The following is a 16,970-nucleotide window of genomic DNA, read 5'->3' as shown; positions in this document are numbered from 1 at the left end:
AAAAACAATAAAAAAAATTATTTATTTGGGAAAATATCACAAAATTTTCAAATTTCAAAATTCACATTCAAAACACTGAATTTGGATCTCACCTTAAGAAGTGATGCAAATTCATTGCAACGGCTGTTGAAACGGTGGACATTTGTCCTATGACAAGCTCATATTACATTCATTGCTTCTCCGCCAATTTTGCACCACTTCTAGACCCAAAAAGAACATTTTCACTACTTTTTTGGCGACGCTTTTTCGCAGTATTATTAAGATATTAATTTATGAAAGAATAGTTTTAATGTCAATATATCAATCAAAATGTCAACTACAGCTTTATTTCATAAATATCTGACTTCAAACATTGCCATCGGCAACTGCTACCATAACCCAAGTAATTCGATTGTTCATAGAAGTCTTTAGCGGAACTTTGTGCGATTGTATATACTTGTTTAATTATTATAAAAATTAAAAAAACTATTGACATTTATTGACAAATGGAAAATCATAAATAGAGTTTCAAATTCTGGGGGGGGGGGCTAAAATTTTTCTGGGGGGTCTAAGCCCCCTCCCCAGAGGCCTTCCTACGCTTATGGCCCCCATATAAACCGATCCCCCGATTTGGCTTGCGGAGCCTCTAAGAAACGAAAATTTCATCCGATCCGGCTGAAATTTGATACATGGTGTTGGTATATGTTCTCTAATGACCATGCAAAAATTGATGCATATCGGTCCATAATTATATATAGCCCCCATATATATCGATTCCCAGATTTGTCCTCCGGAGCCTCTTTGAGGAGCAAAATTCATCTGATCCGGTTGAAATTTGGAACATGGTGTTAGAATGTGGTCTCTAACACACACGCAAGAATTGGTCCATATCGGTCCATAGTTATATATAGCCCTCATATAAACCGTTCCCCAGATTTGATCTCCGGAGCCTCTGGGAGGAGCAAAATTCATCCGATCCTGTTGAAATTTGCAACGTGGTGTTAGTATAAGGCCGCTAATATCCATGCCAAAATTGGTCCATATCGGTCTATAGTTATGTATAGCCGATCCCCAATCACACAAAAATTGGTCCATATCGGTTCATATTCATGGTTGCCACTCGAGCCAAAAATAACCTACCAAAATTTAATTTTTATGGAAAACATTGTCAAAATGTTATTTCTATAGAAAATTTTGTCAAAATTTTATTTCTATAGAAATTTTTGTAAACATTTTATTTCTATAGAAAATTTTGTAAAAAATTTATTTCTATAGAAAATTTTGTCAAAATTTTATTTCTATAGAAAATTTTGTCAAAATTGTATTCCTATAGACAATTTTTTCCAAATTTTATTTCTATAGAAATTTTTTTCCAAATTTTGTTTCTATAGAAAATGTTGTCAAATTTTATTTTGTCAAAATTTTATTTCTATAGAAACTTTAATCTTAATTATATACGTATTTAATCGGCCTTTTTTAGTTTAATATATACTACGTATGGACTACCTTGTAATTTAGAAGACGGTGTTACGAAGTTTTACCTTACCATCGGCAAGTGTTACCGCAACCCAAGTAATTCGATTGTGGATGACAGTCTTCAGTAGAAGTTTCTACGCAATCCATGGTGAAGGGTACATAAGCTTCGGCCTGGCCGAACTTACGGCCGTATATACTTGTTTTTTAATAGTGTAAGCGAGCCTGAAATATTGGAAATCGATATTACGATATATTGTAAACGGAATGGCCAACTTTTTACACCCCGTCCATCATTCTATGGTGGTGGGTATAAAAATCATAACAATGACGAAAAACTCATTGTGGGTATTGTTTTCTTGGCTCATTTTTACAGCACATTAATGTAGAAGATTTGTTTTTTACTTGGTGCCGATATTTCCCATTTAGCTATTTCCGCAGCCACCTAAATATAGAATAATTATACAAGGGATTGTTTTCGAATACCGCTAGTGGAATATTTTAAAATTCAAGCCTATCATCTATATAGGACACCATATTTATTTAGGCCTTAAATAAAATATTCCCTCGATCTACTTTAGTTTGGAGGACTCCTACTGAGTTCCATTGAATTGAGTAAAATTAACTTAACAACTCACGCAATTAGAAAAGTGTGCAAATATAAGCCTGGTCATGAAATGACAGCCAATACCCACTAAATGTATATCACTCGTTAGAAGCAAATTATGTATGTGCTTAACCAAGGACGAATCGATGGCTAAGGTAATTCTATTACTACAAGTTCTTCTTTACACTGAAAAAAAAGCATACTCGGTTCCAAAGATTTTGTCTTTACTTTAAAAAATTTGGTATTGATTCCGAGCCAAAGAAGCGGAGAATACAAGTAAGGATACTTTTAAGACACAATTCTCTTTTAAATTTAGGTTTTGTGTACTTGCTTCTAGGAAGCAAATTTTAATTTTTCGCTTTCTCAGCTTTGTTTCTTCATATGCTATCAAAGTCCTTTAAAAACGAGTTAACGGCAACTTTATTTTCCAAATTGGGACTCGACTTCCAGTAGAAATTATGCTATGTTTGAAGTAAAAAACTTCTTTAAAATAAAGTTTTGAAAAATTTGTCCTATATTTGAACGATTTTTTGCTTTGTAGTCAAGATGCAAAAAGACAACAAATTTAAAGACAATTTCATTAAATTTGAAGAATTTTTCTGAATTATTAAAGTCAAGTTGACCTTAGCCTATAAATTTTTTCTTTCATGTTAAGATACCCATTTTTAAGTCCAATCACTTAATTATAAGGACAATACGACTTCATTGAAAAGTTTATCGACTTTTGGACAAGGAAAATAACTTTGTTTTAGAGAAATGCGTCTTCTATGCTAAGCAAAATTTGTAATCGTATTTTAAAGATATGAAATCTTTGACCTCACGACAATATTTTTTTCAGTGTACATACACCGCAGACATACACACACATACTAACAAATACATAGCCATATGCCTTCGTTCCAAGTTAAACATTAATGGAGTCCATCAATAAAATCCACTTGGGCAAGACAAACATTACCGCACACAAGAGGATACAACTGATATAAATTAGAAATGGCTAGGAAATTGGGGTGTAAGAGGATGACAACCATGTAATATCCTTAAATGTCTGCAAATAGCATTGTAGTATCCCCACCTAACCACCATCAATTGGTGTTTGAGTATGTCCAAGTGTATTTGCGGTGGTAAGTCCACACGTCCCCGTATATGCATAGGGAAAGCTTTTGCTCTTGCTCTGGAACACATAAATAGGAACTTCATCTATTCCTGGGAATGTTCTATTTTTCTTATTTGGCATTCCGAGTTGTGGATGCGTATCTGACTCTGCTAATTTAAGTTTTATTGAGTTAATTAACGAAACACCATTGCAAACTTACTGCTAATAATTAAAGAAGATTCTATAATAAGTTTTATTGCCTAAAGGTGGTATAGGAGGCGGTATTGTAGGATTGATTACCTGCTAACATTATATTTAGCGATAAAAGTATTTAATTATAGACCAGGATTGTAAGCAAAATAGCTATTGGTGTTTGGGCATAACCCTAATGAGTGTTTAATAGAATTATTGGAAGAAAAATGTTTCTTTAGTTAACTTAAAGTTAATGAAGACTATTTAGTTTTTTTTACATTTCTTATTAAGTTTCTGAAAAATTATTCATTTACGCTTAGTTTTGTATTTGTGGGAGTGGCTCCATCCACTGCATATATGGAATTCCCAGTAAAAACAAGTATATACGGCTGTAAGTTCGGCCAGGCCGAATCTTATGTACCCTCCCCATGGATTGCGTAGAAACTTCTACGAAAGACTGTCATCCTCAAATTGCAACTCACTCGGATGAAATTTGCTCCTCCAAGAGGCTCCGCAAACCAAATCGGGGGATCGGTTTATATGGGAGCTATATATAATTATGGACCGATGTGAACCAATTTTTGCATGGTTGTTAGAGACCATATACTAACACCATGTACCAAATTTCAGCCGGATCGAATGAAATTTGTTTCTCTTAGAGGCTCTGCAACCAAATCGGGGGATCGGTTTATATGGGGGCTATATATGATTATGGACCGATGTGGACCAATTTTTGCATGATTGTTAGAGACCATATACCAATACCACGTACCAAATTTCAGCCGGATCGGATGAAATATGCTTCTGTTAAAGGCTCCACAAGCCAAATCTGAGGGTCCCTTTATATGGGGGCTATACGTAAAAGTGGACCGATATGGCCCATTTTCAATACCATCCTACATCGATAACAACTACTTGTGCCAACTTTCAAGTCGATAGCTTGTTTCGTTCGGAAGTTAGCGTGATTTCAACAGACGGACGGACGGACGGACGGATCTAAGACTCAGAATTTCACCACGACCCAGAATATATATACTTTATGGGGTCTTAGATCAATATTTGGATGTGTTACAAACGGAATGACAAAATTAATATACCCCCCATCCTATGGTGGAGGGTATAAAAATGTAGCCAAAATGTAGCAATGAAAATGTTCTTTTGGGAGCCACAAGTGATGAAACATTGGATCAGAAGCAATGAGGCCAATGTCTCTGGCATATAATTACAATATTTATTCCATCTTATTGGACAAGAAGATGAAGTGGATTGATAGCATTAAGTTATTGGAAAGAAAATGCCAGGTACCAATCTACACAAGCCTGACTATGCACGTGCTTCATCACTGCACGGACGAAAAAGATTGTTTTTCATATGTTTGCGTTTTTTTTTTTTTTTTGAGGGTGTGGCTAATTCGAAATTCCATAGCCTTTAGTATAGATTTGGTAGGGGACTTATATGTCTACTTTTTTGGGTTTTATATGCCAACTTCTGGTTCTTACCAAAGTGAACCATTTTTTCCCAACACTGTACATCAATATTGCGATCCATCCTTACAGTGAAAAACAGTTGAAGTGTTACCAAAGATTTCAAGTCCTACACTGAAAAAACAGTGAACCCACCAGGAATAAAATTGTCGGTTAATTTTAGAAAATTTTGAATATTTTTAGAAAATTTTAACTAAACAGTATTACAAACGCTGACATGTCGCCGATATCACAAAAATAAGTAAATATGTTTCGACAAATGCAAGAAAATTTACTAGGCACAATTAATTTTTTTCACTTGTCAAAGAAAATTTTGTAGTTTGAAGGAAAAACTTGGAGTTAAAAAATGCAAGAATGTCTTTAGTGACATACGAAGTTCATGATGAACGCATTTTTGGTAAAATTTACAAATTTAAAGAAATAATGAACTATTTTGTGGGATGCGCGAATTTAGTAAATCTTTTTGCTTAATTTGAGGATAATTTTTTCCCGTTTTTTAGTTCATTTAACTAACGTACGCAAAAAATTATTAGAGTAAACGAAACTTTCTCCAAACATAATAATTACATGAACTAAAATAAGAATTGAAAAATTAAATTGGCTTTAGTGAAATAGAGAGTTCACTTTTTTTGAGTGTAATATACGAACGTTAATTTTGTTTAGCACATTTCTTTGACATCATTTTTTTTTCTTGTCCAAAAGTCGATACGATTTTCCATGAAGCCACTTTGTTCTTATACACTGAAAAAATAACGTGATATTAAACATTATGCTACCTTAATTTTATGATTCCCAATTTACAAAATATTTAGGATAAATTTAATTAAAATAATGAAATTTTATTTAGAATAAAGTTCATAAATTTTTTTTTCATTAAATTTAGGACACAAATTTTGTAAATTTGCGGCCCCCCGTTAAAGTCGGATGTCTTTAAAATAAGACAAATTTTCCTTAAAGTAAAGAAACACATTTTTGATTTAAAGAAATCGTCCTTAAACTACCTGTAATATTCAATCTTTAGATTTACGATAAAAACGCTTCAAATACGGCCTAAGACTTATTTTGAGGATTTAGCATCTTTGGTTTAAAGTTTTTTTTTTGGAATTAAGCAAACATTTTTATACCCTCCACCATAGGATGGAGGGTATATTAACTTTGTCATTCCGTTTGTAACACATCGAAATATTGCTCTAAGACCCCATAAAATATATATATTCTGGGTCGTGGTGAAATTCTGAGTCGATCTAAGCATATCGGTCCGTCCGCCCGTCCGTCTGTTGAAATCACGCTAACTTCCGAACGAAACAAACTATCTACTTCAAACGTGGCACAAGTAGTTGTTATTGATGTAGGTCGGATGGTATTGCAAATGGGCCATATCGGTCCACTTTTACGTATAGCCCCCATATAAACGGACCTCCAGATTTGGCTTGCCGAGCCTATAAGAGTAGTATATTTCATCCAATCCGGCTGAAATTTTGTACATGGTGTAAATATATGGTCTTTAACAACCATGGAAAAATTGGTCCATATCGGTCCATAATTATATATAGCCCCCATATATACCGATCCCCAGATTTGTCCTCCGGAGCCTCTTGGAGGAGCAAAATTCATCCGATCCGACTGAAATTTAGTACATGGTATTTGTATACGATCTCTAACAAACATGTCAAAATTGGTCCATATCGGTCCATAATTATATATAGCCCCCATATAAACCGATCCCCAGATTTGTCCTCCGGAGCCTTTCGCAGGAGCAAAATTCATCCGATCCGGTTGAAATTTGGTACGTGGTGTTAGTATATGGTCTCTAACAACCATACAAGAATTGCTCCATATTGAGCCATAATTATATATAGCGCCCATATAAATCGATCCTCAGATTTGACCTCCGGAACCTCTTGGAGGAGAAAAATTCATCCGATTCAGTTGAAATTTGGTACATGGTGTTATATGGTCTCTAACAACCATGCAAAAATTGGTCCATATTGGTCCATAATTATATATAGCCCCCATATAAACCGTTCCCCAGATTTGACCTCCGGAGCCTCTTGGAAAAGCAAAATTCATCCGATCCGGTTGAAATTTGCAACGTAGTGTTAGTATATGGCCGCTAATAACCATGCCAAAATTGGTCCATATCGGTCTATAGTTATATATAGCCGATCCCCAATCAGACAAAAATTGGTCCTTATCGGTTCATAATCATGGTTGCCACTCGAGCCAAAAATAATCTACCAAAATTTTATTTTTATAGAAAATTTTGTCAATTTTGTAAATTTTAATGAAAATAATTTTCGAAGCAAATATTTAAACCTTATTTTAATTAAAATTTCATTATTTTAAAGAAATTTATTCTTAATATTTTGTAATTTGCGCATACTAACATTTTGGTTGCGTAATCTTTGATATCACGTAAATTTCAACACTTTATTTTAAAGATGATTTTTACTTTAAATATAGCATAATTTCTACTTGAAGTCGAGTCTGAATTTGAAAATTTGAGTTGCCGTTTTTAAAAGACTTTGATAGCACATGAAGGAAAAAGCGGAAAGATCAAATAAATTCAAATTTCGTTCTTAGTATCAAGTACGCATAACTCAAATCTCTTAAAGGTCTCCGCTTCTTTGGCTCGGAATCAATACCAAAAAGCATTTGTGTAAAGACTAGGGATTCCCCCCAATGCTATTTCTAAATATTCGAGGTACGGCTCAAACCGCATACAGAAAAAGTATCATGAAAATTTTTCCAATTAAAATTTTAATTGAGTTTTAAAAAATATTTGTTAAATCAATTAATTCAAGATTTAATTGATTTAACAAACTTTTTTATTGAAACAAAAATCAATCACAAAAATTTTTTGTATCAATTAATTTTTTAGTTGGATCAATTAATTTTTTAATTGACTTGATGATTGATACTATCATTTCTGTGATTGAAGACAATTAAAAATTATTTGGATCAATTAATTCTGTGATTGAAGACAATTAAAAATTATTTGGATCAATTAATTCTGTGATGAAAGACAAAAACTTATTTTTTTGTAGGCCATATTAGTCGAGATGGAGATATGATAGCTATATATGAGTATAAAAACTTAGATTTTTACTGGAAATGCAGTATAATGATAAATTGTGAACTAATCCTTTCGCATACGATAGAATTCATAAAACCATTTTGATTCTTAAATATGCCTTTAGCCAACGCCACTACAATATGTCTCCTTTTCTATAATTTCAGTATAACATCAAGAAGAAAGAAGAGGTAGTAGAACAACAGATGCCACAAGAGGAGCCCAATCCCCTGATGCGGAAAAAGAAAACACCGGAAGAATTGGCTGCCGAGGCTGAGCAAGAAGAACTTGATGATTTCACGAGTAAGTTCAATTTTTATTTACCATTTCTTTTGGATATTCTATCTTTTCAGAAGAGAAAACAAAAAACGAAACACAATTTTCCGATCAACTTATTAACACATCTATCACCTACTGCTATATCTATAACTGAACTAATTAACTAACCTTCTTTCTAACGTGACAAATAGAAAATCTATCTACGAAAAAAAAACTTCAACAAAGTTTTTCTATTTTTCCTGCGAACTACTACTACTACTACAAGCTTTTTTCTTCTACTATCCTTTTGAGATAAAATCAAGATATTATATAAATGTTTTCAACACTTCCTTGTCTATACAATTTCTTCTCAAAACTTCTCTTAACTTCTATTTAACTATCTATATAAGAACCACTGATTTTTATCTATAAAAAGCAAGACTACAACAACATCAGCAACTGGGAATGTTTTGAGTAAAAATTTTAAAGTAGACTTTTCTTCTAAAATACATAGAATTTCTTTTAAATGTACGTGTATATGTGTTACACTTAAATCAACACCATCTCAATCTGAAATTATCAACACCACTGCTAATAACAACAATTCCTACTGATATCAATTTTTTTAATGATAATTATTTATTCGTCACACTATCGATTTAACTGCTTCAACAACAACGCCACAACACCAGCTATTTCTTTTATAGAAATTCGACAATCTATGTATGTTTGTACTTATCTTCTATTTCGTAACTTCTATTAAACTTTCTCTACTTCTTCTATAAAACTATATCTTCTTTTAATCTATTAAACAACGACAAATACAAAAATATATATATCGTTAAAGAAAATTAAAAGAAACAGCAACGCGTTTACAGAGAAAATGTTTGAGAGAGTCTACGTACATTAATTTCCTTATAAATAATTTTCCAGTTTGCACACATAAAAGTTGTTAAAAGGTTATGATAACAGAATATATGGTTTTAAAAAATATTTAAGTATTATCTTCATATCAATTGGCAAGAGATGTTTGGAGTTTGTAATGTACGTACAACCTAGATTTTCTTAAAGAAAATTTTCACTTTCATTTTAAATAGAAAAAAGAATTGATTAATATTTAGTTACTCTTTTATTATCTATGTTAGTATCTGTTTGATCTAAAAATATGAAAGCTATTCCTGTGTGCAGCCCAAATAGTCTACATTTAGATGAAACCAATACGAAATATTTGGTACAGTTTTATAGACTTGTGTTTTTCTCTTATTTACGTTATACTTTTGCAATAACTAATAGCAGGGTTTGCTTATTGAAAAATCATAAGCAATAGATGTAATATTGCATTTCGAGCAACAGAATTTACCGAATTTGTCCGGGATAGCAACGTCGATTTGCTTGAATATAAAAATTTTTGACTCCTGAAATAAAGAACTTTTCTTTGATTTAGACGTTAATTAATCGTTACTGTCTTGCTATTGCAAGATGCCTTTTTGTACCTTCCGTTCCCATCAGAACATTTACTCATTGTAGTCACCGTTTACGGACCTCTTTATTTTAATATGAATAATGTCAACATTTGTTTCCTGTTCTTTTCAAGGGAGATGAATTGAATAGTTTAAGTCATATTTTAAAGTAAGATTTAGAAAAAAAAACGTCTAATGCACAAGACCTTAAGTGATCGTAGCAGTAAATTTCCGTTAAGAGATCAAATATTTGGGCCTCCACTTTATTCGCTACATTTTAAGTGAATAACTTGTTGGATAAAGGTTTATAGTGGGGTAGTCCTAGAACCTAAAACAGGGCTAGAAATAAAAATAAAAATATGTATTCCTTTTTACAGAAAACAAGCGAGGAAATTTTAAATTGAAATTTTAGTTTTGAGCTGGCACACAACTTTGATGTAAATATTTGATGTAAAATAAAACTATTATAAGACCTATGATAGTCACTAGTCTCTCCAGAATAGGGTTAACATAAAAGTTTGTTCTTTGTAATTTCCACAAACTTATTACTTTTATTAATGATTCCATGTAAATTGCAATTTTATATCAATTACCTACTTGTGGCAATAGGTGTGTTTAATTCAAATATTGTAATTCCCACTTTAAAGAGCTTCGAGAATTGATTTCGTTCCATTCTATCATTCCAATTAATGTCAATAATATCTTCTTTAGTAACCTTAACAACGGATTTATGTGTGCAATCATTTTTTTAATCATTAAAAAAGTATCAAACTTTCTTGCTCAAATTCTTCAAACGCGTAAAATAAAATAATATTATATATCAACGATAAACGACGCTGCATGAATACAACTTCGAACATCGTCAACAACAACCGCCTAATGATGAAACCTAAGCATTGTAATTATTTTTATATGTTTGCCAATGAATCTCTGAGAGAATCATTTTCGCAAATGAAAGGTCTGACATTGAATTTTTACAATGTTTTAAAATCACATTAATGGTTGTTTCTCAAATAATTCATTTATTTGAGCCCAAAATACCCAACGAACACATAAATAAACAACAATGAAACATCACCACAACACATTCTATTGTAATTGCTATATTTCGACTTTGGAAAGAGTCATCGATAAAAATTGTATTACCTCGCTAGAGCTATGTGATGTACTCATAATTTATAATAGAATCTTGACATTACTCGTATGTTATGTGTAAAGCTAAAATGTAATAATGAAATGTCCATTATGGGACACTATCATAACCCTCTAATGAGAAATTTTCGATGCAATTGATTTGTTTGAGTTATGAATTTAATGTGCAAGGGAGTGAGATTTTTTTGTATGCATTTATTGATAAGATGTCTCACTATTTTGAGATGGAGTTCAATGGTAATCAGTTGAATAGGGATGTTTATTGTTATTAATAATAATATTATAATCAGACATATACCCTGAAAAGGCCATAAAATTTAAAATTGTTTTCAATAATATTGAACATTAAGATTAGATTAATTTAGGTACAAAATAAACCTTAATTCAATAATTTTTTCTATTAAAAAAAAAACATACTTTAAAGTTAAATTACTTAACTTGGGTAAAAACTGTCTTAAAAAACTCTTCAAGTAATAAAGTCTCTCTCGCACTCCAAATTGTAAAAAATATAATTCAAAAAATATGAATTCAATAACTTATTCAATTTTTTTCATATATAACCTAATCTATTTATATTTATATTTATATTTATATTTATATTTATATTTATATTTATATTTATATTTATATTTATATTTATATTTATATTTATATTTATATTTATATTTATATTTATATTTATATTTATATTTATATTTATATTTATATTTATATTTATATTTATATTTGTATTTATATTTATATTTATATTTATATTTATATTTATATTTATATTTATATTTATATTTATATTTATATTTATATTTATATTTATATTTATATTTATATTTATATTTATATTTATATTTATATTTATATTTATATTTATATTTATATTTATATTTATATTTATATTTATATTTATATTTATATTTATATTTATATTTATATTTATATTTATATTTATATTTATATTTATATTTATATTTATATTTATATTTATATTTATATTTATATTTATATTTATATTTATATTTATATTTATATTTATATTTATATTTATATTTATATTTATATTTATATTTATATTTATATTTATATTTATATTTATATTTATATTTATATTTATATTTTGTATTTATATTTAAATTTATATTTATATTAATACTTATATTAAGCATTGTATTCTGATTACCATTAGCCTAAACAAATCATTTGCCTCTCCAGTTCTGTACATTAGAGGGTTTCAATTTTGTATTTGTAGTGATAATCCAATAAAAAAAACCAAATCATCTCTTAACTATTCCTTCAACAAAAATATCGCTATTATCCTTTCCTATCTATTCAAATATTAATAAAGCAAAAAAATATATATATCACAACTAAAGTAAAACTGTGTGTACCTTTCTTTCTATAGTCTAAGCTTTTGTAAAATATGTAATCTTCTTTTATTTTCTTTAATAATTTCCTATTTTTGCCTGAGTTTTTTTTTTGCACAATCGCTCAATGTTTCATGTGACTTGCACGTTAGATTTTTCTTAGTTATAATTATTGGTTGCCAAATACAAATTTTCAAAACAATAATTTTCAAACAATATATAACAGAGTTTGTAACAAAATATGTTTCCATATAAGTATTTACACAACAAAAAAATAAAATCTTAAAATTTTAAATTTAATTTTAGTATAGACAAATAATTCTTTTTCCCCCAAAAAAACAAAACTTCAGATAATAGTTAACAATAATCTATATTTATATTCTTTCTGACTATCCATCTTGAATTGTTTTATACGTAAAACTGTGATTCAAATGTTCTCCAAATTTGTAGCACTAAATTAAAATTATATTAAAAAAAAGATGTTAGTAAAAATTTTTTAAATTTCAATTTGCCAAACAAATGACTTGAAACATTTGATAGGTTCGATTTACTTATAAAACTCCATATAAACGAAGATATGAATCCACTGATATTTTTAAGATATTATTAAGATTTTATTTTTTTTAACAAAGAAATTAGTAACTGGCGAAGGCTCACAATATAACCAATCCATGCTCTATATGATCATTGCTATTGTGGTTGCTAGAAGGCATAGAAGAACATATGTAAAGACATATTCGAACCAGAGAATGAAGGTTCCGCCGCGGACTTTTTTTACCTGTTTAAATCTACGCCAAATATATCGATTCCTTTCTAGTCAAATTCCTCCCCCGATTAGTCAACAATATTTATATAAATCAAAAAACATTATTTACAATTTTTGTATATTTCTGCCAAAAGTTTGAACCGTCGAACAGCAATCATGCAATATCAAGTTGCTATAATATTTTTACAAAAACCTACCTTAGAAGATATGAATAAAATATATTTTTTTGTAATATTGGTTGTATAACTAATCTCATTACCATTCGGTTAGCCAAAATTTGATTTTATAATGGATAATTGGTCTTCGCTGTATAGACAAATTTATATCTGATTAGCCATCTAGCCAAGGCCAGAGGCAAAAATTTAATGTAAACTGATTTTAACTCTAAGCTCTGAATACACAAAAAAAATCAGATTCAATCACGAAATTAATTGATACAATTATTTTCTTAATTGGAATGTCTTCAATCACTGAAATGGTAGTATCAATTAAAAAATTAATTGAAGGTCAATCAAAAAATTAATTGATCCAATTAAAAAATTAGTTGATTCAATTAAAAATTAATTGACATTATTATTTTTGTGATTGATTTTTGTTTTAATTAAAAAAATTGTTGAATCAGTTAAATTTTTCATTGAATATTTTTTAAAACTCAATTAAAATTTTAATTGGAAAAATGTTCGTGAAATTTTTTTCTGTGAATTTTAAACACAATTAGGATTATCTTGAATTTTTATTTCGATTTGGATAGATATGACGTGACAAACTTAAAGCTAATCGTTTTGAGAACTACTTTGATAATCCGAGGTCTGCTACGACAACTAAGTCGAGTCTATGGAGTACTCATTCGAGTGGTATTGAAGCCCAGTGAGTAACGTTTTTGAAATTTGATTACAAAAGAAAACTGGCAGTTCGTAACTAAATTCGAAATGGGGCTGGTTCGATTTCATAATGATCATGGATATATCTATCATACCCTACCTGTTGGCAATTAAGATTTATCATACGCAATGAAGTCCACTCAATAATTTGTATTAATATTATTCATACGCTATCGTAGCCTTATTAAGATATATGTACTATATCATATTATATAACATTATGGATATTTTTTATTGAAATCTCATTTCTATACTCGTTACATTAAGATTACCCTGTTGTCATTGCTATGGAAAAGAACTTAATGTACTAAACGATATATGTTATGTAGTATTACTCATGAATATCTAATCTATGGTAATTGAAACGAAGTCGGATGATGATAATTAATTGTTGATATTGCTTGGGATATGGCTCAAAAACTATTTACCCAGTTTTTTTCGGGATATTGAATAAAAATATCCATCATACGCTACCTGCTGCCAATTAATATTTGTCATACGCAATGATGTCCCACATAATAATTTGTAATAATATTATTCATACGCTATGATGTCCTAATTTAAATATATGTATAACATATTATGGACATTTTGTACTGAAATACCGTTTTCAATATATATTTTACGTTATTATTATTATCATGTTGCCATTACAATTGTAAAAGGTGTTAAGGAACTATACGATATATGTTCATATATTCTATTATTATATTAATTACATTTTCGTTTATCTTATATATGACATTTTAACGTTTAAATTAAAAACACCACTTACATTTTTAATACCCAAAAACAATTATCCAAAGCTTTTATTTTCCAAAGGCAATATCGCAAAGATAATCTTAATTCTCTCATCTTTTTTTTTATTCATTCACACTCATTTTGTGAAAACTTTTGTTTTTTTTATATACCAGAAAACTTTATGTCAAGTAAGATATATATTAAGAGAAAATCAGCTTGCAGTAAAATGCAAATTTAATGAGTTTTTCGAGATTACTAAAAAAAAACAAACGGAAAACGCTTTACATGAACTTCCAGCCAACTTTTATAGGTTCAACGGGAATCTACCACTCTATCCATTTGTCAGTTCCCAGCATTACGTTTGTAAGAAAAATATAGTACCACTTAAATGGTACACATATAATTTATACGATTAACATTTCTCCGTAATTCATTCACCAATGTTAATAGCAATATCAGCTATCTTATCTTCATGGCCTTTAGTGTTACGGAACAGACAATTTGACTATGAAAGCCATAGTCACCTTCGTCCGATGGTTTCAAATAGCCCAGCAAAATTTGATAATAATATTAAAACAAAGTTTACAATTCAGAACGAGGGTTCAATATGATCTTAATTTATTGAATCAAAAGAGTCTTCCATATTCTCAAACAAATAAAATCTGGTTAGATGTTCATATGACAATAACATATTTATAAATAAATCACCAAAAATTTCAGAAAAATCCTCTCCTCCGAGATCATGCGATAACTTACAGTTGTTCATTGGCAGTAATAAGAAGTCATTTCCAACATGTGTCATTTAATACAATCTCATATTTGTTTGCTGGGATTCCTTCAGAGGAATACAGAGCAAAAGTTCAGTACAGAAACACTTACATGCATTTTAATTGAAAAAAAAAATCGAAACAAAAAAGTTACCTGTACATGAAGTAGCAAGGCAGAAAAAAAATAATCAAACTTTCCCAGACACTCGGCAAAAAGACAATATAGTTAAAGTAGGAGAGGCAAACAAGTCACAATCAAAGGTCCACTATGTAATAAAATGTTGACTGCTTGTGATTCAAGACGAACATAAGAGGAAATGGATGATTTCAGTTTTTGTTAAAAATTAACACAAGAATGCTTAATGTAAATTGAGCTTACATCTGCCATCTAGTACATCAGGCCAAAAAAGAAACAAACGAAAATTAAATTTCCGTTGTCCAGCCAACTGGTCGACTGACGATGACTATGGTGAATGTTGGCATCTACAAAATTATTTCTATCACGTTCAGAGTGTACCATTGGAATTCGTCTTAATAAACAAGGGAGAGATAAATATTTAATGCCTCTTAAAAATGGCAAATTGTTAAATCTTCTTCCAAAAAGAAATCCCCATAATTTAATTCTACAGATGAATGTTTCGTTTCTTATCATTCTACCATTAAGGCAGATTCATTTGGGGATTTTGATCATGTCACATAATTTAAATAAACACAATAACAATAGAAAATGATTAACTTGAAAGAGGGCTACTTACATTTAATGGGACTTTTGTGTTTTGTAAGAATTTACTTGACACTTCATTTCGAATATATAAAAAGACAATCTCGTTAAAAGTTTATGTATTACAATTAAATAAAAGGAGAAATAATTTTGATGTATGGTGACAAAGTTCATTATTATTGGCATAGTTGATATTGTAAGTTGTGATTAGCATACCAACAGAATCTAGTTCCCCTAGAATATTTAAGTCAGAATTCTGCTAACTTACCTATTTTTCAGTTCCGTGGTATACTCCTAGGACCAAGACCATACACCCATGTGAAGTCATTAATGAACAACTAACTCAGTCATTACAATGAGAGAATTTCTTGCATTGTATGAGCTTGCAGTTTGGTAATGACGTAAACAGAGATTTTACTTCTCCTGGAATATATAAGGATATATCTGACCAAACGTTCTGATACACGCAAAGAAAAAAACGTTTGGAAAACGTCTACCGAAAACGTTTTTCTTTTGTTATAGTTTTTTGAATTGCTTCGAAAATTTTAAACTTTTATCACCAAAAAAATTCGTTTGTTACAAAATTTTTATTTTTTCAATAAAAAAAGTTATTTTTAAAAAAACAACACAGTCCATTTCGTTTATATCAAACACTGTTCTTTTCTGAATTTAGGTCTTTAATAAGACACATTTTACAGTTCAATATTTAATATACTACAATGTATTGTTGAACATTTTTTTCGAAATCTTCCGAACATTCTTCCGAACATATCTGGAATATATGTTAAAAAAAACTTTGGTCGAAGCAGGGATCGAACCCACTACCCTTGGCATGCAAGTCGGACGTAGCAACCACTGCTCCACGGTGCCAAACTAAATGTTTGTTTCTGTTAAATAAACTTTGTTTATTCGGTTCGTGGGCGCCGCAAGCTATGCTATATAAATATAACTTATATTGATAA

At 29.9% G+C, this 16,970-nt stretch overlaps 1 protein-coding gene across 12 annotated transcripts in view; it reads left to right on the top strand.

Annotated features, from left to right (window-relative positions):
• cpx (synaptic transmission protein complexin) overlaps nucleotides 1-16,970 on the top strand; it is a 1,078,564-nt gene that overhangs the window by 1,042,176 nt on the left and 19,418 nt on the right. For all 12 annotated transcript variants that reach the window (XM_075291794.1, XM_075291793.1, XM_075291798.1 and 9 more), the window contains one exon: nucleotides 8,072-8,207. In XM_075291794.1, coding sequence (XP_075147909.1) covers nucleotides 8,072-8,207 — 136 coding nt within the window. The remainder of the gene's footprint in view (nucleotides 1-8,071; nucleotides 8,208-16,970) is intronic.

The sequence above is a fragment of the Haematobia irritans genome, chromosome 1, assembly GCF_050003625.1.
Source record: "Haematobia irritans isolate KBUSLIRL chromosome 1, ASM5000362v1, whole genome shotgun sequence".
Lineage (NCBI taxonomy): Eukaryota > Metazoa > Arthropoda > Insecta > Diptera > Muscidae > Haematobia > Haematobia irritans.
This window is presented reverse-complemented; position numbering and strand designations above follow the sequence as displayed.